Genomic DNA, 26,869 nt, shown 5'->3' with positions numbered 1-26,869 from the left:
CCCAAACTGCAAAAGAGCATTAAAGATTCACCCCATTAGTCTGGAGTCTGTTGATATTTTTCCACCCCTCCACATTGCTGCAACAAACACAGAAAGTAAGTTTTGCAATCCCAGAAGTCACCTTCCAGCCTGGAAGGTACAAATTAGGGTTTACATGCTGAGACTATTTAGAAGCAGAAGCTGGTGTAGGATGCAGCCACTTGCTTATTAAGTAGTACATCACACAGAGAGCACATTACACCAGTACTCTGTGATCTTCACACACTAGTTAGAAGCTTCTGAGTGGTATTCAAGGTGTTGGTTTTAATCTATAAAGCCCTAAATGGTTTGAGATTTGGTTACCTCAGATCACTTCTCTCCATGTGGGATACTGACACAACTGCAGTCAGTCGGGCCAGTCAAGCTAGACTCTCTCCGACTTTTAAAAAAGAGGGGACTGGAAGCAGGACGTTTTTTCTGAAGGGTTCCCAGGTTTGGAATCTGCTCTTGACAGAGTTACAATAACTAGGATTTGAAAAAGGACAATCTGGAAGGGACATAAACCCTAATATTTCAGGGCATGAGCCAAACTCTAACTATTGAGCATTAAGAAACAACGTCCTGCATTGCCAGCTTCAGGGTTTCTTGTACTATCTTCTGAAGCATCTGGTACTGGTCCCTGTCAGGGACAAGATAATTCATTCCAATTCCTGTGTTTCTTTTGTGCACCACTACCTGAACTAGTTAACTTTCCAGGCAGACTGCAAACCATATCTTTTTTAACCAGGTGGAGAGGAAGTAGGTGAGGGGTTACTGGCATGGAGGTTTTGTCTATGGTCACTTGTATTAAAGGGATTAATTTAATTTTGAATGTGCCCATTGCAAATCTGTTGAATGTGTGATCATTTTTATTTTTTGTTTAAAATTTCTGTACATTACACTGAACTTAAGGTGCGCACTTAGAAACCTGAAATATAATATATAAATTAAATTAAAGTTTTCATGGACTAAGCAGGAGTCACAAGGTGATTCCTGAACTTAGGCTTCTCAAATGGCAGCACATTGAGCGGTAGCTACTTCCTTACAGTGTACATTATTTATTGTAATTATTGTACATAAAATACAGCCTGCAAAACTGTGAGTGCTTTTTAGCATCTATTCTTAGCCAGGACATTGTAACTTTTGCTTTTAGATGTGGTTCTCACCACAGTTGTCCATGTTTTTGTCACCTCCAGATTACATTACTACAAGGAACTCTCTTAAGAAAGCATATTTTGCCTGTACTTCACAGCATTCACTGGCTTCTAGTTCATTTCTGGTAATACACCTCTACCCTGATAGAACGCTGTCCTCGGGAGCCAAAAAAATCTTACCGCGTTATAGGTGAAACCACGTTATATTGAACTTGCTTTGATCCACCGGAGTGCGCAGCCCCACCCCCCCGGAGCACTGCTTTACTGCGTTATATCTGAATTCGTGTTATATCGGGTCGCGTTATATCGGGGTAGAGGTGTAGTTTGGATCCTGGCTACCTCCCTCTCTCTGTCTTATCAGAGGGTGGAAAGCAGGTTTTATTTATTTACCGTGTGCATAGTTGTCTACCCAAACGATGGCATCTTCAGTGGCATGATGCAGTTCTTCTAGGCCACCGCTGAACCTAGTCAGCAGGCATTCATTGACAATGTGCGTCATCATCTGTGTTGTGCCGCAGCTGCACAAAGGGCTGTCACGAAGGCCCCAGCACAGAGACCTTGCCTGGTCTAGAATTTGTTCAACAGGGACCATTGGCGATGGGGCAGGTCAAACCCACACGGACAGATTGTGGGGTTGGCGACGAGGGACTGGTTGGGGATTATAACAGATATCCATTCCTCTCGCCAGACGGTTTCAGCTCTAACATCCTGGCACGGTGGATGAGACCATAAGGGGCGATGTGACGGCAAATGTGCAGCTGGCGGTTTAAAAAAAATAATTGTGCAGTGGCAGGCTTGGGTTAGCGTGTACTTTCTCCAGTAACCTGTCAGTGGTAACCTCTCATCCGATATGAAGAGGAGCAACATTGCTCAGAACTGGAAGCCATGGGAGTGGAGTCAAATGCCGGGTTCCAGAAATGATGCGCATGGTGGCATGTAACTGCATATCCACCAGTTTGGTGTGTGACGATCGACTCCAAACTGGTTCGCAGTACTCTGCCACTGAATATGAGGTGGCAAGAGCTGATGTCTGCAAAGTTGGACCACGAGCAGCCCATGACGAACCTGCCAGTTTGCTAAGAAGATTGTTGTGCGTCTTAACTTTAGCTGCTGTCTTCTTCAGGTGGGCATGGTAACTCAGTGTGCAGTCTAAGGTCACACCTAGATAGACCAGTTCTACTTCATGCTTCACCTTCTGACCATTCAGATAAACATTCAGTTCTTGGGTTGGGCTGGCATGATGAAGATGGAACAAACTGGAGACTGTTTTTATGACGCGTGGCTGGAGGCACCAAGTCTTACAGTAGTCAGCTAACTTTATCTTGTCCCAGTTTAAGGTGGCATCAAGCTCGTGAAATGTCCAGGCCTGGGTACCGCAACAGATGTCATCTGTGTAAATGAACTTTTGTGACTCCGTTGTTGGCAGGTCATTGATGTAAAGGTTGAACAGGGCTGGAGAAAGCACAGAGCCCTGGGGTAACCCACTGTTCTGTCATCTCCAAGTACTCCTCTTCTCCCCCATGTGGACTCTGAACTGCCTATCATGGAGGAACAGTTCAACGATGCCACAGGACCTGTGATACCTTCACGAGCAGGCCAGTGTGCCATACCGTATCGTACGCCGCTGTTAGATTGATGAAAACAGTGCCTGTTTTCAAGTTTCTCTGGAAGCCATTTTCAACAATTGTGGTCAGCGCGAGTACTTGGTCGCATGTGCTACAGCCTCGGCAAAAGCCGACTTGGTCAGGGCTCAAAATTCTCTCCACGTCAGGTAATATGCACTGTAGGACCAAGTGCTCCTTGATTGATGCTTGACTTGGGTCCCCTCCAGACTTTAGGAGGCCAATGACTTTTGTGGTGCGCCATATCTTCGGTAGCCTACCTTCACTGATGACCCTGATGAAGAATTTCACAAGCTGAAGCCGAGCACGGGGGTCAAGGTTTTTCAGGAATTCTGGAGATATGTTGTCATAGCCCGCAGCTGTTCCACACTTGCTGCTACCCAGTGAAAGCAGGTGAAGCCCCTGAGCAAACTCAGGGTTTAAATGGTAGGTGACAGGAGACTGGGCATTTTTAGTGCAGTGTCCTTTGTTCTTCTGCAACTCACTCCACAAAGCTCTAACCTGTTGAGTTTGGAGGCATATTGGAAATCACATCCGTTTTGTCAACCTCTCTGAGAGGATGGTTTTAGTGGGATGTATAGGGGATGGGTGGGTTGTATGGTTCTGATGTGTTAATAGTTCTACCTGATTTTTTAATACATATTATATTGTCTAATAATGAATTGCAGGTGGCCTTAGAGCATGGGATGAGTAAGAATAAGGCCATAACAAGGTTCCATCAGGAATCTTCCCTCAGCCTCATTTTGGGGAAAGCTGACAATTATGAGGAAGGTGCCATTCACACATTGTTCCCACAAATTGAGCTTTTCCAGCTAACATCCACTAGTCTCCTGAAAGGCGCTCTCACTGATAGGCACCTAGTAGGGTCAGCTCACCGTACTAACTTGAATAACTATTAGCTGAACCATTTGCAGTCAGAACAGAGGGTCATCACTCTCTATGATAGCTTATTGAGAGACCAATGAAGAAAGAGAATAACTGCTAATGCGTTAAGCAGTTCCAAAGTTCTGGGCACTTCCAGTTCCACCTTCAGTATACCCCGAATTTCCCAAAGTAAGCCTATTCTCAAAATATCTGTGGTCTATAATCATTTGCTTTCCACATTTGTGCAAGCAATTACTGTGATTATGTGCACATAGACGGAAAGAATGTACACAAACAGCTACTAATTTATTTCTTTAGATTTCTCCAGCGTATATCCAAGGCACTAGCTTAATTTTTTTTAGGTCAATTAAACAAATACTATACTGTTTACTTAGTGGGATTATCCCATAACACTAGCAAAGCAAGAGAAATCCAAAAAACCCCACACCAAATAACCAGAACCCAACTCCTTCTCAAATGTCCACAAAAAGAGTTGGGGCTCTGCAGTGTGCCTAGAAGAACAACAAATTCAGGCTCTGACTGACTGGGAAGGAAAAAAAGTTCCACAGTTCAGGACCCTGTAGGGAAAACCCTTGAATCAGGAGTTTCCTCCCTTTCAAACTGAAGTAACCCCGTCTTCAATGCCTCCTTTAGTTGCAATTATATCAGTACAGAATGGAAAGTGAGGTAATTCCCCAGATAACCAGGCCACATACAGTCAGGGCTTTGTAAGTCAATGCCGGTACCTTGAATTTCACCTGGAAATTTACTGGAAACTAGTGAATATTGTGGAACACTGTTGTACGCTCTCCGCATAAAGTCCACATAGTAAGTAGGCAGCCACATTCTGCACTTGCTTTAGTTTATGGATACTCTCCATACGCAACCCCATATAGAATGTTATTCTCCGACAAGAACATATTACAGCAGTCCACACTCAACCAACTGACCATTTATACATGCAAGTCTCTTTTGTGTGTGTGCAAAGGAATGTATGAATGCAATCCACGCATACAGATATTTTGAAAATCTGGCTCAATTGCTCTGTTAGCCAGGGTTTATAATTGGAAAGGTTTATATACAGAAGTATGATGATATAACATTTGATAATAAAATAATAATAAAAAAAATCTACCCACAGGAAATTGTATGCCATCTATACAGCATAATGATTTACATTATGCATTCCTGTTTATAGCCATGCTTCAGCTAAGGCAAAAATCACAACTAACTGAGATCTATTCAAGAAAAAGGAACAGAAGAATTTTGAAAAGAATGCTATTGGCACAGCTTTTTATTCTAAGGTGAAAATTTCTGTCTTTTTGCATGTACTGTTTTCGTTACTTTTATAATAAATAAAGTGTCTAATTTGTGAATTGTAAACATTCAGAAAAGAGTGAAGCCCATTTATGTACAAACAGAAAAAGTACAGATTAACAATGATTGACTCTAAAATACATAACTTAAACAGCAGGGGTTCCAATTTGCAGCTACAGTATATAACTTAATGACAGACTCTTCATGCCTTTGTAACTCCCTTACCTTATTTAAAGTATGGCTAACAAATTCAAAGTCTCAGTATGTACATTAGACACAAGAGAAACTCCTTTAAGTAGATGTAATATGACTAGTAAGATGTTAAAAGCTTTCAGAACATCAAATAAGTGAAATGTGTGTACTGAAAGTGGATCAGCTGTGAAAAGCTGTCAGAAAATTATGTCGGTGAAAAAATAAGAACAAAATCAACTAAAAAAGAAATGGCAACCCTTTTTAGGTATGTTCCAATCACAGCGATGAGCATGTTTAAACCTAAGCAGTTCCTTCACTCTCTCTTTAATACTGTTGTACAAATTACAGCATGGCCATAGGGCCTGGAATTCCCATTACTCTTTCACCTCTTGTTTTGTAACAATCATGTCCCAACAAAGGTCTCTTTGAAAAAAGGAAAAACACAAAACAAAACAGGATTTGACACAAAAACCAAATGAGAGACACAAATCTTAATGTAACCTGACCAATCTGAAGAACTGCATTGAACATTCATCGGAGTCAGCACAGACTACTATTCATGATTTTGGGTTTCATTAAGCAAAAACTACTAAAAAAAAGGGGGGGGGGGGAACCGCAAAGCAGAGTAGAATTATTTAAAGTAATTGACTTAAAACAGGCTGAGGCTTCGTATAACAGTTGAAAAATCTGTTGTTTTGCAATTTTAGATTAAAAACAACAGCATTTATAATATAGTTCACTATAAAGGTAAATGGCACTACTTGTTAGGGATGTAAATATCGGTTGAAAAAATTAACAGGTTAAATGATTAAAATTATATGGGTTTAACCGGTTAACCATTAACCAAGGTTTCTCAGGCGGGCTGGCGCGGGGCAGCAGGGGCTGAGGTCCCTCAGCCCAGCCCTGACTGAGGTCCCCCAGGGTCCCGACGGCCCGGTGCAGCCGGGGCTGGGGCCACTCCAGCCTGCCTGGCCCGCTGCGGCCTGGGTCCTGCCTGCCCACCGTGGCTGGGATCGCTCCAGCCCGCCCGCCCGCCACGGCTAGGACTGGGGTCCTGCTGGCCCGGCCGAGGCTGGAGTCCCTTTGGCGTGCCGGCCTGACACGGCTAGGGCTGCTGCAGCCGGCCAGCCTGGTGTGGCCGGGCAGCTGCCTGGGTAAACAGTTACGGTCCGGTTAACAATAATATCAGGAGGTAGCCGTGTTAGTCTGTATCCACAAAAACAACAAGGCACCTTAAAAACTAACAGATTTATTTGGGCATAAGCTTTTGAGGGTAAAAAACCACTTCTTCAGATGCAAGCCTAATGCTTACCGGCTAACTGGTTAACTGTTTAACCTTTTACATCCCTACTACTTTTAGGGTTTTATATTATTTAAATTTCACAGAACAGCTATAGGAAGGAAGGTAGGTCGTAGGCAGGCAGGCAGGCAGACAGACATAAAGAAAGAAATTATGGCTCTGATCACTTAAGCAAGCACATAAATATATTCACAAGCCTTGTCCTATTGACCTCAGTGGGATTACTCATGTACTTACAGTATGTGCATAAATGTTTGCATGTGCATAAGTGTTTTCAGCATCAGAGGCAGAAATATTTTTATTAAACACTTTTGTCATTTCAAAACATAATTGCTTCAGTGCTAATAATGATGTTATTTAGAGGGAAGGTGATGTGCGCAACCCTTTTTTTTTTTTTTTTGTTCTTTATTAGTGTTAGGTGGTATCCTGAGTGAATGGGTTGCACATTTCAGCAAACCACAGGGGTTGGCAGAGTATGTTAAAAGCTGTATTAGAGAACTGCTGAAAGAGGGGAGTTAAGTTCATAGCGAACCCTAACTGTGCATTTGGCGGTTTTCAAAAGTTTGAGTTTTGCTCTACGTTCTGCGAGGGAATGACATACCACCAAGCAACCTTAACTCTGAATTAATTAAGTTGCCATTGAATATAATAATAATGTTAGTCAAATTCTGAAGTCTCCAGTCTGTATTGAAGAAAATTTCCCATCCATTTCAACAGTATTTTTGCCTAAGTGGGTGTGAGTGTCTGTCCAGCCAAACACAGTGCAGAACTGGCACCACCATGAGTACTTCAAGATTTCACGCATTTTTTTGTTTTGTTTTTGTTAAAAGTCAACAACCCATGTAAATTTATAACATCAGCTTTAACACAGGGAACACGGAATCTTGAACTCAGGTCTTTTTCTGTGACTATGAAAAGTTCATATGTTTGCTGTTAATTTCAGATCTACAAACACAAAAGAGTCAACTCATCCTTAAACTGAAATTCAGTATGGTCATGGAAAGAAAAATTCTAAACATTCTGAAGCAATGTTAAGAAAAATGGAAACTGACTTCCAGAGGCTGGATGGTAAAAGTCAGAAGATATTATGCCAAATCTGCATGTGGAAAAAACATGGTTTACTGAAAATAATCCTTATTTTAAGATCTGTTCTTCTTTTTGAAAAAAAAAAAATGCAAATTGGCCTTCCCTTGCCTCTGCTGCTTCATTAGCTCCTCCTTTAGGTTCACACAATGCTTGCTTTATGATTATTATGAAATTTTGTCATGTACATTTTGGAAATCATAGATTCTGGGAATTTTTCTTTTTTTATGCTCTCAACATTTTGTGATTTTAGTGGATATCCAGATGTGATGGAAAAATCTGTTGCATCATTTGCGTTAAGAACCTTGAGTTATGTCAAATAAAAACCTGAGGCTGCATGGAAGGCTAAGAAAGAGCAGGATCCCACAAACAGCACTGTGGTAACATAAAAAAAACAGACCAATGAACTCTTAGGGTATGTATATACTGCAATGAAACACTCATGGCTGGCTAGTGTCAGCTGACTCAAGTTCGCAGAGCTTGGGCTGTGGCGCTATAAAATTGCAGACATTCGGGGTCTGACACCTGGTGAAAAGGGTGAGTCTTGGAGCCCAAGCTCCAGCCCAACCCCAAACACCTACAAGACTGTTTTTAGCCCCTTAGCGTGAGCCTGAGTCAGTTGACACAGTTGACACGGGCTCTGAGAGTCATTGTCCCATTTTTTTTTTCTGTGTAAATGTACCCTTAGTGACAGATTTCACTACTCTTTTCACTAATAGGTTAAAGAATAGACTATTTCAAAATACCGTGGAGAGTTAAAGTTTAAAACAAAACAAAAAACTGGCTATAATTTAGATGATACTGTGTTCAAATATGTTAACTGTTACCACAGCAAAAGCCGAGTTCTAGTTGTTTGCAGTGAAATGGGAGAACAGTTTATTTGAGGTGCAACATCTGGAACACAAAAACAATACCTGTGACATCTAACTCTTTTTTATGATGAAATTTTATTATTTCTGAGCTTTTCATGATCCTCTCACAACTTTTCCTCCATAGTGGATCAATAAAAAGAATGATCAATTATTGTTTCTGAATGGTTAGGGGGTCAGAACCCCTTGATCCTAATGTTAAACCTCCACAAAGATTGTTTCTATCACAGAAGCTCATGTTTACTCCACCCCCCCCCCCCCCAGCCATTACTAGACAACCTCCTAGATGTTCTTATTCCCTTTGCCTCAAATAAATTACTCCAGTACTTCCTTTCTGGTACTTTGATAATTGCACAACATAACTTTTAGCCACATTTATCTTAAATAAAAATAAAAATAAAAATGAAAAACCACAACCACACTAAACATTTCAGTTATTAAAGTAAAGTAGTCAGAGAATATATTGCACATATATTTTGTATATCAATATACCACATTACAAACTTTAAATCTGTTTATCTAATAAATAGTTATCTGGAAAGATTACTTTCACATGATACCAACTTCAAATTCTGTGTCAAAGATAAGCAAAAAAAACAAAAAACAAAAAACACTACGATATACAAAGAGTAAAACAATAGTCTTTTTTCTTTCTAATAAAGAACCTTTAAAAATTAAGTATCAGGACTATTAGCTCCTCATTTCTTGCTCTAAATTGGGGTTTCAGCCTTGTGTGACATCACTACTGAGATTGTTCAAAGCTTAGACCCACTCCTGCACACACTTAGTCATACAATTAGTCCTTATGCATGCGACGATTGTCCAATGTGTACTACTCACACAAGAGCTACTTGCATGAACAAGATATTTGGGGACAGGCTGGGGACTCCTTGTCAGTTGTTTATCAAAAAGAGAGAAATGAAGGTCTGGTATTCACATTCTCCCACATGTACAAAAGACACATGAGATTGATTTTAACACACACACACACACACACACACACACACACACACACACACACACACACACACACACACACACACACACACACACACTTATTCACTTATTTATCTACTCCTGCCCATGTAAATAAGGGGCTTCAATGAAATGGAGAGTCCATTCAGGGAAAGGTTGAAATACATTAGCTAACTGCTGCAAATACGCCTACATATACATTGTTCTCCGTGGACCAGCAATACACCATCATCTACACCAGAGTTTGGATTAAAAAAAATCACAATTATGAAACAATTTTCTCAGCAATAATGAGGATCTCAAAACTTCTTTATAGGCTTCTTTATAGGCTTCATATTTCACGCAGAACAGAAAAAAAGAACAAAGGCATGATTTTAAAGAGAAATTGTGTTAATTTAAAATAGAAATGACAATATTACTTAAATAGGTATCCATTACTCTTTCAGATATTTACCCTCACAGGTTTCTGAATTGGAAATTTAGCAAATCTGTATAAGAGAAAGAAAACAGTGATATTTCTCAGTGCTAGGTTTTGAAATCATAAACCAAGAATTATGACCTAATAGATTCAGCAAGCAGGATGAAGAGATGGCATGAAGGAAATCTATATCCTCTTTACAAAAATGTATCTTTAATGTTTAGACATTTAAGAGGTAAATAAGCCACAAATGTTTGAAAAGAAAACTGTCCTATGTTTAAATAATGTTTCTAAACTTTGAGCACAAAAGCTCAGCTTTCATATTTATACATGTAGTGGAAATCATTGAAGTTTCCTGTTACTTCACAGTACCATGCAGTAAATCAAATGTAATTTGCATTATAAAACATTGTATAGTGAATGAACAGGACACTTTCAAATAATTTTCTGCTTCTACAGTATACATTTCTTCAGGAACAGAGAATGCTGTGTGGTTGTTTTTTTTTAACTCCCGGGGGAATTCTGCGCCAAAAAATTAAAAATTCTGTACACAATATTTTAAAATTCTGCAAATGTTATTTGTCAAAATAACACTACATGATCACGCCAGTTTCAATTATTTTGGTAATTTTTTTTTTCCAAAATACCTATCAGCAAGTATGTCTGTAACAATAGAGACACACACAAAAAATTCCCCTAGAAGAGAGTTAAAGAAACTCCTATGACAACCCAGTTTCTGTTTCTCTTCCTCCACCCAGAGTCCAGCCAGGGGGCCAGGCACCTGCACTCCTCCTGCCCCCAGAGCCCAGCCACAGAGCCCCTCCTAGCAAAGATACTCGCAAAATGCCTCCCTGCCCCCCCCCCTCCAGAGCTCAGCTGCAGGGGCCCTGCTGCCCAGATACCCGCACATACATCCCCTGGAGCCCAGCCATGGGGCCCCCCTAGACCACCCTCCCCAGCACCCACTTGTGTCTCCCCCAGCCCAAACACCCGCCCCCATATCCCTCAGAGTCCAGGGATCCAGCGGGAGAAACAGCCTGATGCTATGTTCCAGGCTTGTGTGGAGTTTCCTGCACACTGCTCTCTCGTTCCCTCAGGGTGTGTGGAGAACTGCAGCTGCTGGGAACCCTCTAGCTCCCTCTCTCTCCCCCCTGGCAGTGTCTTCTATGTGCGAACTAGGCTCTGCCGGGTCCAGCGGCCCCCAGTGGCAGCCAGCAGCACTGCAGCCCATTTCTGTGGGGGAAAGGAAATTCTGCATGCACAACATTAATTTCTGGAAATTTCTGTATTGCGCAGCGGTGCAGAATTCCCCCATGAGTATTTTTAATTTGCTATTAAATCTCAATCTCAAAACTTGTCATATTAAACAACAAATTAAAAAAAAAATCAAAATGTATTCTGAATTGTTTATTGCTGACTTTTCAGCTAATTCCATCCCTACCTTTTCTGGAGGAGGAGGAGGATGAAATCTCTTTGCACAAACTAAAAACGCATCAGGCTGTGGTTTGCTGTTCTTCACATCTGGGTCATCTCCCAACACAATATGATGAAATAGACTAAAGAAGTCTTTGTGTTTGCTTGTTTTCATCTGAAATGTCACTCCGGCTGAGCTAGTGGCAATAGCTATAGGTACATTGTGTTGGTGTAGATGGCGGATCAGCTTTTCAACCCCTGAAAGGCAAATTAACATGCATTTTAATATTCATGTCCTATTTACAGTACTTCAGGCTGTATCGTAATGAAGTCATTTTACTGAATATAATAAGGATTCATTTGTCCTCAGTCATTCTTGAAAGGAATTTTTATTAAGGTTGTCTCCACTGCAACCAGAGGTGTAATTACAGCATATGTAGACATACCTGAGCTACCTTTGATCTAGCTAATTTGAATAACAATAGCAGCAAAGCCACAGCAGCATGGGCAGCACCACAGGCTGAGGAAGATTGCCAGGGACCCTGTGTACTTACTTTTGCGGCTAGCCCTTGCTGTCGTGGCTTCACTGCTATTGTTATTTGAGCTAGCCATGGTTTGTCTACACATGCTGAAGTCACACCTCACATGGCAGTGTAGACAAACCCTAAGTGTGAAATATTTTTGCTCATCAGAAAAATCAAAGCGTGTTTACCAAGATAACAGCAGATAATTATTCTTGAATCAAATGCTGATTTTTTCCAAAGCTACTAGATTCAATTCCCCTTGTCTTAGCTACACGAGTAAGAAGGGAGGGGGGTACTTCAGCCATCAATGAGCTGGATACAGTTCCCTCATTCTGCATAATTGATTAGCATGAATTAGAGAAGCCTGGAAGGCTGCTCTAACTTATACTGGCGGTGTAAAATCCCTGAAGGACCTCACCTCAGTGGAAAATCAGGGTGGCAGAGCTCCAACATATCCTCTGTAGTGGGGATAAGCATGAACAAAAGGCCAGAGTAGTTGTCTGATATCCTCAAAGAAGAATTACAAGGCAAGTACTTTTTAGTTTCTTCACTTTTATAGACTCAGGGAAAAGTAACATGACACAATGTGTTATTGTGACAATATTAAACTACAGTTCCATTTTAACTGATAGACCTATCGTGATTTACTCAACAACTAATAAAAGACAGAATGATGTGGTTTGCCCAAGACTTCCCAACCAACAAAGATGCAAAACAAAGCTACAGTGCTTAATAGATTCAAATTAAGTAATAAAAATAATATTTACATTTTCTAAATTGCTGCACAAAATTGATTGAGGAAAGTCCTACCTGTTCAAATAGCTAAATCCGAGACTAATTAAGTTTTTGATTACAATACTGCAATTTGATACGCATTCATATAGTCCCTACTCAATTATCCTAAGAAGCTATACAAGCAAATTGTAGGATGTTAGTCACCAAGGTTAATCGCAGATCAGAGAAAAGCTAGCAGATTGAATAAAATTAGATTAATAAAATGAACTTTTGAGGGGAATGTATTCAAAAATGCACTTAACCAACAGACTTCACACGGAACCTTGGTGCTTTAGTTAGGACCTTCTATCAAGAAAGACTTTCAAAAAAACATGGAGCCAAATTTTCTAGCATAAATGGTTGCAATATCCTCAGTTTCAATGGAGATTTTTCCCATTCACTCCAGAAGAAAATTTGGCCCACAGAGTATTAAGAAATGTACTCCAAAATAATAAACGAAACACGGGGGAATTGTTTATTATATGCACTAATGAACAGAGGAGAAAAAATGAGTTATCTATACACACTTTTCTGATAAGTCATGTATTCACTGTCACAAAATCTGGACAATTCAGCAAAACTCATTCAGCAATATTATGGGGTATTAACATTAATAGTATGTATGTGAGTGTATATACAGTAAAATCTGTGTTATCCGGCCCTGTGCCAACTGGAAAGCTCTATAAACCGGCATTTCTAATATTCATAGAAAGTCTGGTTTATAGTCCGGTTGGCACAGGGCCAGCAGGCTTCCTACCTGGCTCTGTGTGGTTCCTTGAAAGCGGCGACATGTCCCTGCTGCTCCTAGGCGAAGGAATGGCCACAAGGGGTTTGGAGTGGGGGGTGAGGAGGGGCGCAGGACAGGGTGTGGGGCATGGGCTCTTGGAGGGAGTTTGGGTGCGGGAGGGGGCTCGGGGCAGTGGGTTGGGGCGCAGGACAAGATTTGGGGTGGTGGATCCAAGGGGCGCTCACCTCGGGTGGCTCCCTGCAAGCAGCGACCTGTCCCGGCTATTCCTAGGCAGACCTGTGGCAGGCGGCTCTGTGCGCTGCCCCTACCCCGAGCACTGTTCCCACAGCTCCCATTGACTGCGGTTCTCATCCCCTCACCCAAACTCCTTTCCTCTTAGTTAACCAACATATTTCACTTACTGGCACCCCCCCCCCCATTTCTCCCAACATGCCAGATAAAAAAGCTTTTACTGTATGTATGTATATAAACAATACATGGCTAAACAATACATGTATAATGTTTATACACACATGTGGAAGTGATGTCCATATAATAACCTGCACATCAATAGAGTGAATAGGGCATCATTCATTTCTGATAGCCTCACTTGCCCTCTCCCCACTAATCCAACTCTAACCGAATTTATTCTACATTTCAAAACTATTAGCAGCTTCAAATAGTCACTATTTTTAAAAAGAGAGACAGAGAGAAAGAAGAAAATAAAATAAGCCCATTAGAAGAAATCTCCATCTCCATTCTCCCCTCCCCACAGAAAACAAACAACTCCTAGAAGTCCAGGATGGATAAGATTCAATCCAAGGCCAATCACAGCTTTTCTGTATATAAAATTGCTAATTTCAATAATTTTTAGATTATGTCTCCTTTCAAATTCTGTAAGAACATAAGAACATAAGAAAGGCAGTACCGGGTCAGACCAAAGGTCCATCTAGCCCAGTATCCTGTCTACCGACAGTGGCCAATGCCAGGTGCCCCAGAGGGAGTGAACCTAACAGGCAATGATCAAGTGATCTCTCTCCTGCCATCCATCTCCACCCTCTGACAGACAGAGGCTAGGGACACCATTCCTTACCCATCCTGGCTAATAGCCATTAATGGACTTAACTACCATGAATTTATCCAGTTGTCTTTTAAACGCTGTTATAGTCCTAGCCTTCACAACCTCCTCAGGTAAGGAGTTCCACAAGTTGACTGTGCGCCGCGTGAAGAACTTCCTTTTATTTGTTTTAAACCTGCTGCCTATTAATTTCATTTGATGACCCCTAGTTCTTGTATTATGGGAATAAGTAAATAACTTTTCCTTATCCACTTTCTCCACATCACTCATGATTTTATATACCTCTATCATATCCCCCCTTAGTCTCCTCTTTTCCAAGCTGAAGAGTCCTAGCCTCTTTAATCTCTCCTCATATGGGACCCGTTCTAAACCCTTAATCATTTTAGTTGCCCTTTTCTGAACCTTTTCTAGTGCCAGTATATCTTTTTTGAGATGAGGAGACCACATCTGTACGCAGTATTCGAGATGAGGGCGTACCATCGATTTATATAACGGCAATAATATATTCTCAGTCTTATTCTCTATCCCCTTTTTAATGATTCCTAACATCCTGTTTGCTTTTTTGACCGCCTCTGCACACTGCGTGGACATTTTCAGAGAACTATCCAAGATGACTCCAAGATCTTTTTCCTGACTCATTGTAGCTAAATTAGCCCCCATCATATTGTATGTATAGTTGGGGTTATTTTTTCCAATGTGCATTACTTTACATTTATCCACATTAAATTTCATTTGCCATTTTGTTGCCCAATCACTTAGTTCTGTGAGATCTTTTTGAAGTTCTTCACAGTCTGCTTTGGACTTAACTATCTTTAGCAGTTTAGTATCATCTGCAAACTTTGCCACCTCACTGTTTACCCCTTTCTCCAGATCATTTATGAATAAGTTGAATAGGATCGGTCCGAGGACTGACCCTTGGGGAACACCACTAGTTACCCCTCTCCATTCTGAGAATTTACCATTAATTCCTACCCTTTGTTCCCTGTCTTTTAACCAGTTCTCAATCCATGAAAGGACCTTCCCTTTTATCCCATGGCAGCTTAATTTACTTAAGAGCCTTTGGTGAGGGACCTTGTCAAAGGCTTTCTGGAAATCTAAGTACACTATGTCCACTATGTACAATTAAGCATGTGGTAAGCAAGGTGAAGGGATATGAAAAAATATTTCCAATTACACAAAGTACACTACTCTATTAAGGTTCTTATCAACACAGGATCTGAGTACTTTCTAGTAGTTTAATTAAGCACTGTGACTAACATCTGTCATGTGTTTGTTTTCCCATCCTCTCCCTAAGAGAGAATTATTGAGCTGGCCCACTGTGAAAGTTCCATCTCCTGCACAGACAATCTTTGTCCAGATTTAGGTGGGCCTAGTATATTAGCTCCAATTAGATGAGCTTGATGTTGTCCTTTGAGTAGATTCTCTGAGGTTGGCCAGGAACAGAAAGTTCGACTCTGGACAGCAGTTGGCTGTTGTATACAGGGTGGGTTTTTTCTGTGTTGGTCAGATTATTGTGTGCTGAAGGAGAAAGGGGTGATTCCTTCTCTGAATGAGGTGTTCACAACGTTGGACAAGAGTGGCACCACTTGCTCATGGCTTTCTTTCACAAGCCAGGAACGCCATGGTTCGGATTCTCCCGTCTTGGGTCGAGACTCCTTTCATATGTCAAACCTCCTGATGAGCGAATGTACTGAACTCCAGGAATGCAGAGAGGTTATTGGTTGATGGGTGAAAGCAAGGTGGTTTCGGGTTGTTTGGGAACCCTTCCCAAATGTGTAAAAAAAAATTTCTGTATAATACATAGTATAAACAGTATACATGATTGTTTGGTATAAAGCTTTTATTGGCATGTGTTTGGGATGGCTGCATTACTCATGACTGGCAAAGCCATGAGTGTGTTAAACAGATAATCTCAAAAGTGTGCCAATAAAGTGGTTATACCACATTATCATATAGTCTGTATTTGTCAAATATTTCACAGAGGGGGAAATAAATGTTTTAGTTTAAAACAAAAGTATTGGTACAATTTTAAATTAATCTTCACCCATAACGGCAAATTATTTAATACCATGAATTCAACTACACCACATGCTCAGGATAAGGAAAATTATATTAAAACATTAGGTGAAAATGCCTAATATACGATGCATAACAATAAGATTTTTAAGGTCCAATATCTTGGAAGCTTCCATGGGTAGAAAAAAGTGCTGTGTATTCAACTGTTCAGCCAGAAACCTACACCCTTTCTGGTCACTTCTCTCTCCCCCTCTGGCCCTCCCATGTCGTGTTATGTTTCTTTTGCTTCCCATGGAATTTTCTTCACTGCAGCACTTTACAAGGGGTGGAGGAAAGGTGAATTGAAGAGGTAAGTGGGGAGACTGGGAAACCTAAAAGCAAATACCTGGGAAAGATGGAAAGAGAGAGAAAAAAGAAAAGGGATGTGACACAGAGGGGAATGGAGAGAATCCCAAATTTATATTAAACTGACAATCCCATTCCAATCCCCCAAAATGCCTTCTCACCCACCTTTCTTTCCTCCCTATGACTGGAGGGATGTTCACAGGCCCTTTCATGTTGAATGGTCCCCTTGAAAAATGTGTTAACTACTTTTGTTAAACAATCCGTTCCACCTTGAATTTGGCTATGACACTCTGAGTACACTTCCCAGACCTGAAAAAGAGCTCTCTGTAAACTTGAAAGCTTGTCTATCTCACCAACAGAATATAATCCAGTAAAAGATAATACTTCACCCACCTTGTGTCTCTAACAATTCCATTTCTGTTCCCTAACCTGAGGTGAGTGACAGACACAGAGAGATGCTGAGACGCAGAGGGAGGGAGTAAAAGATAAACTGAGGGACAGAGTACGAGAATGGAAGGGATGACAGAGAAAATGGAAAAGTTAATCATAGGAAAACTAATGAAAAATTGTAAAAGAGTGAGTTGCTGGGTGGTGATATTCATGTGATAAATTGCACTTATCCTAAAACTGACCACCTCATCTATACTTTGTCTACTAATTCTTCTTCACCAGGAATAACCAGGCCCCAAGCAGCTTTAAAACAGACTTACCAGCAGTAAATTTCCTTCACTTCTCCAAAAAACATGGAATACCTTCTCCAAATGTATACTTACCTGAGGCCGATGTTGGTACACACATAGGCCAGAGACCCATTTAAGTTCCGATATCTTGTGACCTACCTAGGCTAGAAATGGGTCTTCATAGTGTTGGAAAGACATACACACAGCCCTTGTATTTTTCTAGCTTCATTTTGCAAATACCAATATACTAAACTAATCTTTCAGTCACTGTGTCTTAAAATTACAAAAAAGAAAGACAAAAAACATGAAACTTTTGGCATCAACTCTCATCATTCCCACCTTGGCTGACATTTTAGATAATGGATAATTACGGGGCTGAGGGCATGACAACTCAAGTTTGATTGTAGAGGAACAATGGAATCTTTTTCTCTATGCTATGTGCATACTCAATCAGGTAGACAATATTTGTTTGTTTATTATTCCCCCATCATACAAACACTCACAACAATTTATGATGCAATATTAAGAAATCTGACATTTTGTTTATAGCATCTTGTTACAACACGCCATTTACAGCCATCTGAGACATTTTTTGGCAGTCTATAAAAACAACAGTCCTGCCTGCAATACATCCTCCCCAACCCCCTCCCAAGTAGCCATATGCCCAGCAATTTTCAGGAACCGGAACTCCTCTTACTGTTAGAAAAGTGGATATATTAGCAAACAGTCAATCAACTAATCCATCCATCTGGAAACTCAATTAATCTGTAGATGTGCCTCTCCACAGATTTTTTCTGTGTTCTCCAGAATCCAGCCAGTCAGTTAATAATTGAAGTTTCTAGCTTCATTGTTTTTGAAGACAGTCTTTACTATGCAAATGAATTCACCTTTCTCGTTACATTTCTAGACAGAAATAAAGCATGAACAGAAGTGTAAACTTCCTTCTTTAAAATCAATGAAGCATTAATGTAAAAACCTAGCTGTGTCCCTACACTAACAAAAAAAAGTAGCACCCTTTCCTCTGAAAAATGCCATATTCTGTTATCTCAATGAAATGCAATTATAAATACAAATTAACTTTTGTTTCTGAAAATGTATGTGAAGTCAGAGCCACCACTAATGTGAGAAAACAGATATTTAAACTGCTTCTTATGTTATAACCAGAAGTTTTACTTCAAATGTGATTTAATGTAAATAACCTATAGCATTTTACAAGTAGAAGAGTTTTTCCTGTAAAGAAATATGTCCAATGACTTTGCAGTTTTTAGGTCTGCCCCATCCCATGTGTCCTACTTATCAAATGGCTAATTTTCCCCAATTTGTGATCTCTTCAAGTGGCTTATTTTCTTCAATCCCATGGCATCACAGTTTCAAGCTCAGGAGTCACAGGGTATGTGTACTCAATTTTCCCTAGAGCCAGTTGGCTAAAGAAAAGCACTGTTGTGGAAAGGTTACCTCTTCAGGGTTCTTTCTCAAATTCCCCTAGGGCACATGTCATGGTATGATTTCTCCCCCTTTGCATTTTGATTTTACTAGTTCTAAGGGAGCCTGATACTGCTACATCAGAGGTTCTCAAACTGTGGTCCAAACTGAGCTCCATTCAGGTTGTCTGCAGATAGTTCCCTCTAAGGTGTGCGCCTGGGCGGCTGCACACAAAAGAATGAAGGGCCACCCACCTAATTAGTGGAGCCGTGCAGGCGTGGCTCCACTAATTAGGTGCCTGGACCTTGGAGAAGACGCACATGTAAGGTGAAGTTGTGGCCTTGTGGGGAATAGGGGGTAGGTGGGAGGGGGCAGTGGGGTGAGAAGAGGGGGTGGGGGGGGGAATTTGGGACATGCAGTACTGCAGCGGCCAGAGAAAGAGGTGACTTTCTCCAGCTCCAGGGCTGCAGTTGCTGGGGAGAGACAGCCCTCCTTCTCAGCCCCAGTTCAGGGGCGGCTGCGGTGGGGGAGAGAGGGAGAGACCCCCCCACTCCTTCCCAGCCCAGCTCGGTGGCTGCCGCGGCAGAGGAGAGAGGGCACATCCATCACATTAGAAAGGTAAGACTACTGTTATTAAAATATGAGTGGTGTGCTTTTATTTGTAGAACAAAAAAGTGAATTATTATTAAGTTTTTTTTTTAATATAGCGCTTTTATCCAAAGCGCTTTACAATAGTTAGCTAATGGTACAAACAACATTTGGAAAGATCATTAAGTGGTCCTGCGAGACCCTCAGCAATTTTCAAGTGGTCCGCGAAAAAAAAAGTTTGAGAACCACTGTGCTAGATCATAGCTATCTATGTATAGCTACCCTATTTGTATTGGTTACTTAATTTGTTTTTTAATAACTGGTTAGCATACTAGACTCTACACCCAAGAATGCAGGTAGGTTCCAAAAATAAGACATTAGGAAAAAACAGCTATATTAAAAAAAAAACGTGTGCTGTGTATCTAAGTGCAGCTGCAAATTAGTGTGTGCTCCTGACACTGTAACAGTGGAAAAATTTATGCTAACAGAAGTTTTCACCACTCTTATTTTTCCTTCAGGATGTTTTACAAAAGATCCAGACCAACAAAATCCATTTGTATATGAATCAGTTAACACTGGGTGATTATTTACAATGTATTACCATATTCAGGTAACAGTGCAAGTATTACATTGATTCAGCCATAAAGTATTTTACTGGGAAGATATATTTTTTTCGTATCTTTCTTGTATTATTATTATTTTATAGAAAAAGTTAAAACAAGTGCCAAATAGGAAATTAAATTATATTAAAATTATAAGAAGCCTACCACCAAACTATGCATAATTGACATTATGTTCCCATTTACGCTGATCTTCAAACAAAACCTGGAAATTTCTTAATGTTAAACAAATTACAGTAGGGTGACCAGATGTCCCGATTTTATAGGGACAGTCCCGATTTTGGGGGCTTTTTCTTATATAGGCTCCTATTACCCCCCACCCCCGTCCCGATTTTTCACACTTGCTATCTGGTCACCCTAAATTACAGTCATGCCAAAAACAAATACTACCCTACTACCGCCAAATCACATGCTGAAAATTCATGTGAACTCATGAACTTTAACCTCTAAATTAGGGGCCCAGCATCTGCTCTCCTCCTGCTAAGGTCTTTCTATTTCCTCCATGTCCTAAGTGACACAGCCAGATGCTTGAAGCACTCCCAGGAGATGGCCTTTAAGTGCATCCAGGTCTGGTCATCCTTCAGAGACTGGCTCACATATTCATCCCAATGTAACAGACAGTTAAACAAATATCGTTAGTAAAACCAGGTTTACTTAACTAAGAAGATAGTGAGAAAAATAAATGAAAGTTAAGCAGAACATCTTCCAACAGACCTTTTGTCCATCTTTAGCCAATCCACTCTACACAAATAGGCTTCGGAATTCAGACCTAGGCTACTATATTATTTATTTACCACAGAGGTGAGAAAGAAAGCAAAATGTCTGTAAGCAGGTATTACAATTGTATGTGTAATCAACAATTTCAAACTTTTCTACAGATGCAGCTGCACTAAACAAAACCTTGTTAGATGGACAGTAAGTTGTTATATGGGGCAAAGTTAAGGTCGCTTTTGGAACCTTGTATGATAATGATATTTTACTAATTTACATTTGTTTAAAAGAGCATGAACTACTACTGTATTTGTATATTTATCTAGCTTTCCATTACTAATCATTTTCACATTTTAAACCATTTACTTTATTTTACAAATAAAACTAACATTCCTTGGTATACATACACAGTAGCAATCTTACTTTAAATATTTTGTCTGTTCAGTTTTGTATATATTAATATTCTAAAATACAAGCAAATAATCAAGTAGTGTAGGTAGAATTTTGGGATGCTTATTATGCTTTCTACATCTCTTCCTCTTATGGAATCTCCTGCCTTGATTATTTAGCCAGGGATTTACATTTAATCCTCTTTAGACACAATTTTGAAGCGACAATATTTAATAATTCCAATTTGCATCAGAAGACCAGGGATCAGATCATCATAAGGTAACAGTTAGCAGGCTAAATGAAGGGAATACATAAAGGCCATTCAATGCAATCCAGTTGTGCTCCTTCAAATTAATGTCCTCTATTAATCAACCATGGTGGTAGATAGAGTACCATGTATTTTACTGTGTGGTATGGTATGGTACACAAACCATAATAGCATGATGCAGTATATCACAAAAGAGGAAACTTTATCTGAAGGACATGTCCCAATTTACTGTAATTTTGTATCTATGAATGTACCATGTTTTCCAAATAACTGGAAAGTTCTATTGTTAATTTTTCTTGTTTCCTTTTTCTCCACCCCTTTCTTTTAAAATAGAAAATAAATATTGTGTGTAATGGTTGTGCATTTTTGACCATTGGGTAGAAGATGAAGAGCAAAATCAATAAATAAAAAAAATAAAATTGTAAACTGATCTTAGTTAAGTAAGCTGAGATGGACAAGGATCAACTTCAGATGTCAGCATCTTTAAATCCTGATTAATCACAGATGTCAATGAAATTAACAACTCTGAAATAAACAACCAACAAAAAAGACCAAATTGACAGGATGCAGGTATTGGGAAAACAGAGACTTCCTACAAAAATAGCTCAGCATTTTCATTTTGAAAGTTTAGGAAAAATATAAGATAAAATACAAAAAAATAAATTAAAGCAGTCTTTTCCCCATTTTTTCTCTGATGCTTCTCTTCAGTCTCACTGGATTCAGCTGCAACCTTGGTGACAATAATTAGTTCAATCAGTTGACAACCTAGGGATAGTTTGTACTGAACAAGATACTGCTACTGTGTCCTCTTTTACTTTTTACTTTCATTGATCACTGACAACATACACTGAAGAAGTTCCAGAAAAAAAAAAAGAAAGCTATTATGGCTTGGCTGGAGACAGCATGTCCCACCCTGATTGTTCTAGGGATCCTATGCTATTATTTTGTATGGGGCGTTTTATATGTAGTCAGTTGTCATGCTTTAAAGCCATGTGATGTCATCTACTCATTCTGATGTAAAAACTAAGTCAAAAATTCCTGGCTCCGTTTAAATCAATGGCAAACTCCCATTGCTTATCCAAAAATTGAGAAGGTGTAAAGTAATTTATTTCATATTTTCTTTGGTCACTGCTATCTTTGCCAACTGGACACATTCAGAATGTGACACTAAAGACAGTACCAAAATTGCCAGAGAGAATAAAAATATAATTTCCACTTTTACACCTCTACCCCGATATAATGTGACACGAATTCGGATATAACGCGGTAAAGCAGTGCTCCGGGGGGGGGGGGGGGGGCAAGGCTGTGCACTCAGGCGGATCAAAGCAAGTTCGATATAACGCGGTTTCACATATAATGAGGTAAGATTTTTTGGCTCCCGAGGACAGCGTTAATTCGGGGTAGAGGTTTATTTTAATGTAAATGGAACAAGTATTTGTAGGAATAAGTGCTAAATACAAAGGACCTGCTTAGGAAACAGATATTCTTATCTTCTGGTGTTTTTCAGAGGTTTCTTCTTGGGCCTACTCATTCAATTCTCTAATCTTTTCTAAATGTAAATCAATCAGATATTTTCTGAGCAACAATCTGCTAAGATTCCTACAAGAAGAATATGAACTTTCCTGCAGTAAAATTCCTTAAAAATTAATGCAAATTCCAGGGACCCTTTTGAAGCTTAAGCTAAGAGAAATCAGGGAAAATGGAGAAGGTACTATTCCCCATATTAACCTTCAAAACTGAGGACAACTCCTTTTTAGGTCAGAAGACCCAAATTAAACGAACAGTTGTATTCATTGGATAGCAAATCACTGTATGAAGATCAGAACACGCGATTACTTTGCATCACCTGTTCACTCCTTCGGTGGGGGCCAACAGGGCATTGAAATATGCAATAATATTGAGCTTTGACCATTTTGCGATTCCGAAGAAACCCCGTACTGTAGGTCTGCTGTTGGGTCTCCAGAAGAAAAACTGGAAACTGGTTGAAGTCAGTGTTGCAACTGTGATATTTTCTGGAACCAGGAAGGACAATTAGAAGAAAAAAAAAAAATCTCTCAAGATGGGTTCGGTTTTGGGCCTGTCATTCTTGACAAGTAACCCTTTAGGGCATCCAGCTGACAATCATCTAGGACAGTGAAACAATTCTGAAATAGTTTCAGGCAATCTGGAACATCTGGTCACACTTACAAGTTCATTAACTTTCCTGTACACTTCTAAACAAGTTTTGTTATAGACAGAAAAATTACAATGATAGAGAGACTCAAATTATAATATGGTCTTTCAGTTTGTTTGTTTTTTTTACTTTGTGCCAGAACAACAAATACTATAGCATCTACCCCACTTCCCCCCCCCCCACTATCAGTTAAAACAATCATTTCAAAATATTACTGCTCTTCAATTAAAATATAAGCACCAACTGTAGTCAATTAAAGCAAACCATTCACTAGGGAATTTTCACAGATTAAGCCAGAAATATTTTCAGATTCAGGTGAAAGGTGAAACTGAGCAACTACAGGAAGCCTCAGGCTATATGCATGAAAAATGTCGAAGCCTTCACATTACCTTAAACTTGTCTGAATGTTTTATTTTCTCTCCTTGATTTGTTCTTTTTTTAAAAAACAAACAAAAAAGCAAACCCTTCTTTAAAACAAACAAAAATAGGTAACTTTAAATTGCTTTTATATATACTTTGAGATGTTTATGGAATGTAGAGATGTAATTTAGTAAAGAATATTCTATTTTACACCTTACCTATTACATCTTTGCTTCTCCTTCCCCCTGCAATCCCTTCTGATTTTTAAAGCAATCAGAATAGTTATATAACAATCACATGACAAAACAAGACAATCCTCGCATGTGCTATTTTTCTCATATTGATGCAATTGGGAAATATGTTATGATAGCCTGGTATTTACAACTAACAACAGTAGCTATCACTAGAGTTAAGGTAGCTTCAGTTTCCATTATAACTCAGTGTTTATACATGCTAAGTTTCCAAAATATTCAACTTTTGGACTCATATATGGTTTTTGCTAAATATATATATTAATTTAATTTGCTTAAACTAATTCCCTTCAGTCATTTATACACACACATACACACACACACACACAGGCAAACAAACGGGAAAGACAAAATAGAGACTCTATATAAAAATCACACTTGTTTGAAGAGGGTTACACCAAAAATGGCCAAAGTTTAAAAGGTGAACTGTTGCATAAGTGTAGTTCTTAATAGAGAGTCTGTACTTTGCTAGGCTTGAAAAAAAAAAGTGCTAAATGAAATTATAAATTGAAAAAATATCACTTCTGAGCATGTTCATCGTGTATCAGTATTAATCAATGTTCACTGCATAGCCTTGCAGAAATTGTCTCCAATCAAAACATCTATCAGAGCAAAGATGGAAACTCACTTCCTTTCCCGTCACCCCTCACACCAGTAAGATGTGAATTTCAGAGCCTAATGTGGACCTTTACGCATTAATAGTTTTGGTCACAAGAACTGTTTTCTTAAAAAGGCCTAGGTAACTAAATGCAACATCCTACCTTTGATTTGACAGGAACATTTTTTGTTTCAATTGTTTTGAATCTAAACATTTTAGGGAAAATGTGGAACAAAATTAAAACTTTTAATTTCATTCCAAATTTGTCATGGAAAAGAATTCCCTTTTTTTTTAATCGACCCTAAATTTTGTTTGTTTTCTCATGAAATATCATACTACTGTACATGTTCTGTTTATAGCTCTTTGATTCTTATTGTGATATTTTGTTCATCTGTGCTAGCTCTTCTTCTTCCCACCCTCATTTTATTTCCCTTTTCTGTCATCCTTTACAATTATCTTGCCTTCCTCCCACCCATGCTGCATGCATCTTTCCCTCCCTATATACTTACAACACCCTTTCCTTGTACTGCTTCTCACCCCTCTTACTGTCTTCACTGCTCCTGCCCCCTAACATTCTTTCTAACTAGGTTTTCATGCCACATCCATCACCACAGTAATCTAAATGTTGCTCCTATGCTATGGCCTGGTCTACACTACGAGTTTAGGTCGAATTTAGCAGCGTTAAATTGAATTAACCCTGAACCCATCCACACAACGAAGCCATTTACTTCGACATAAAGGGCTCTTAAAATCGATTTCTGTACTCCTCCTCAACAAGGGGAGTAGCGCCGAAATCGACATTGCCATTTCGAATTAGGGTTAGTGTGGCCGCAATTCGACTGTATTGACCTCCGGGAGCTATCCCACAGTGCACCATTGTGACCGCTCTGGACAGCAATCTGAACTCGGATGCACTGGCCAGGTAGACAGGAAAAGCCCCGCGAACATTTGAATTTCATTTCCTGTTTGCCCAGCGTGGAGAGCACAGGTGACCACAGATAGCTCGTCAGCACAGGTAACCATGCAGGCCGATAATCGAAAAAGAGCACCAGCATGGACCGTACGGGAGGTACTGGATCCGATCGCTACATGGGGAGAGGATTCCGTGCTAGCAGAACTACGTTACAAAAGACGAAATGCGAAAACATTTGAAAAAATCTCCAAGGGCATGATGGAGAGAGGCCACAATAGGGACTCATATCAGTGCTGCGTGAAAGTTAAGGAGCTCAGACAAGCCTACCAGAAAACCAAAGAAGCAAACGGAAGGTCTGGGGCAGAGCCGCAGACATGCCGCTTCTATGCTGAGCTGCATGCAATTCTAGGGGGGGCCGCCACCACTACCCCACCTCTAACCATGGATTCCGAGGAGGGGGGTAATCTCAGCCATGCCTGAGGATTCTGCGGACGGGGAAGATGAGGAGGAGGAGGAGGAGGACGAGCTTGCGGAGAGCACACAGCACTCCGTTATTCCCAACAGCCAGGATCTTTTTCTCAGCCTCACTGAAGTACCCTCCCAACCCTCCCAAGGCAGTATCTCAGACCATGAAGCCATGGAAGGGACCTCTGGTGACTGTACATTCGTAAATATAAAACATGGTTTAAAAGCAAGCGTTTTTAATGATTAATTTGCACTGGGGACTTGGGATGCATTCGTGGCCAGTACAGCTACTGGAAAAGTCTGTTAATGTGTCTGGGGATGGAGCGGAAATCCTTTCCTGGAGGTACTCCAAAAGCCTTTGCAGAAGGTTTCTGAGCAGTGCAGCCTTATTCCATCCTCCATGGTAGGACACTTGACCATGCCATGCTAGTAGCAAGTAATCTGGTATCATTGCATGACAAAGCCTGGCAGCGTATGGTCCTAGTGTTTGCTGGCATTCAAGCAACATCCATTCTTTATCTTGCTGTGTTATCCTCAGGAGAGTGATATCGTTCATGGTAACCTGGTTGAAATACTGGAATTTAATTAAGGGTACAGAGGTGGCCGTTCCTACTGGGCTGTTTGCCTGTGGCTGAAAAGAAATCCTTCCCTGCAGTTAGCCAAGTGTGTGTGTGTGTGTGTGTGGGGGGGGGAATTGTTCTGTAAAATGTATCTTTTTAAATACTTCTCTCCCTTTTTTTC

General features: G+C 40.1%; 1 protein-coding gene across 1 annotated transcript in view; it reads right to left on the bottom strand.

The window, feature by feature from the left end:
- The window catches only part of PUDP (pseudouridine 5'-phosphatase), a 160,779-nt gene that overhangs the window by 63,995 nt on the left and 69,915 nt on the right, over nt 1-26,869 (bottom strand). The window contains exon 3 of the mRNA XM_065414156.1: nt 11,254-11,483. Within this exon, the coding sequence (XP_065270228.1) occupies nt 11,254-11,483 (230 nt within the window). The remainder of the gene's footprint in view (nt 1-11,253; nt 11,484-26,869) is intronic.

This window comes from Emys orbicularis, chromosome 1, assembly GCF_028017835.1.
Source record: "Emys orbicularis isolate rEmyOrb1 chromosome 1, rEmyOrb1.hap1, whole genome shotgun sequence".
In the NCBI taxonomy this organism is placed as follows: domain Eukaryota; kingdom Metazoa; phylum Chordata; order Testudines; family Emydidae; genus Emys; species Emys orbicularis.
The sequence above is the reverse complement of the archived record's forward strand: the minus strand, read 5'-3'. Positions and strand labels throughout refer to the sequence as shown.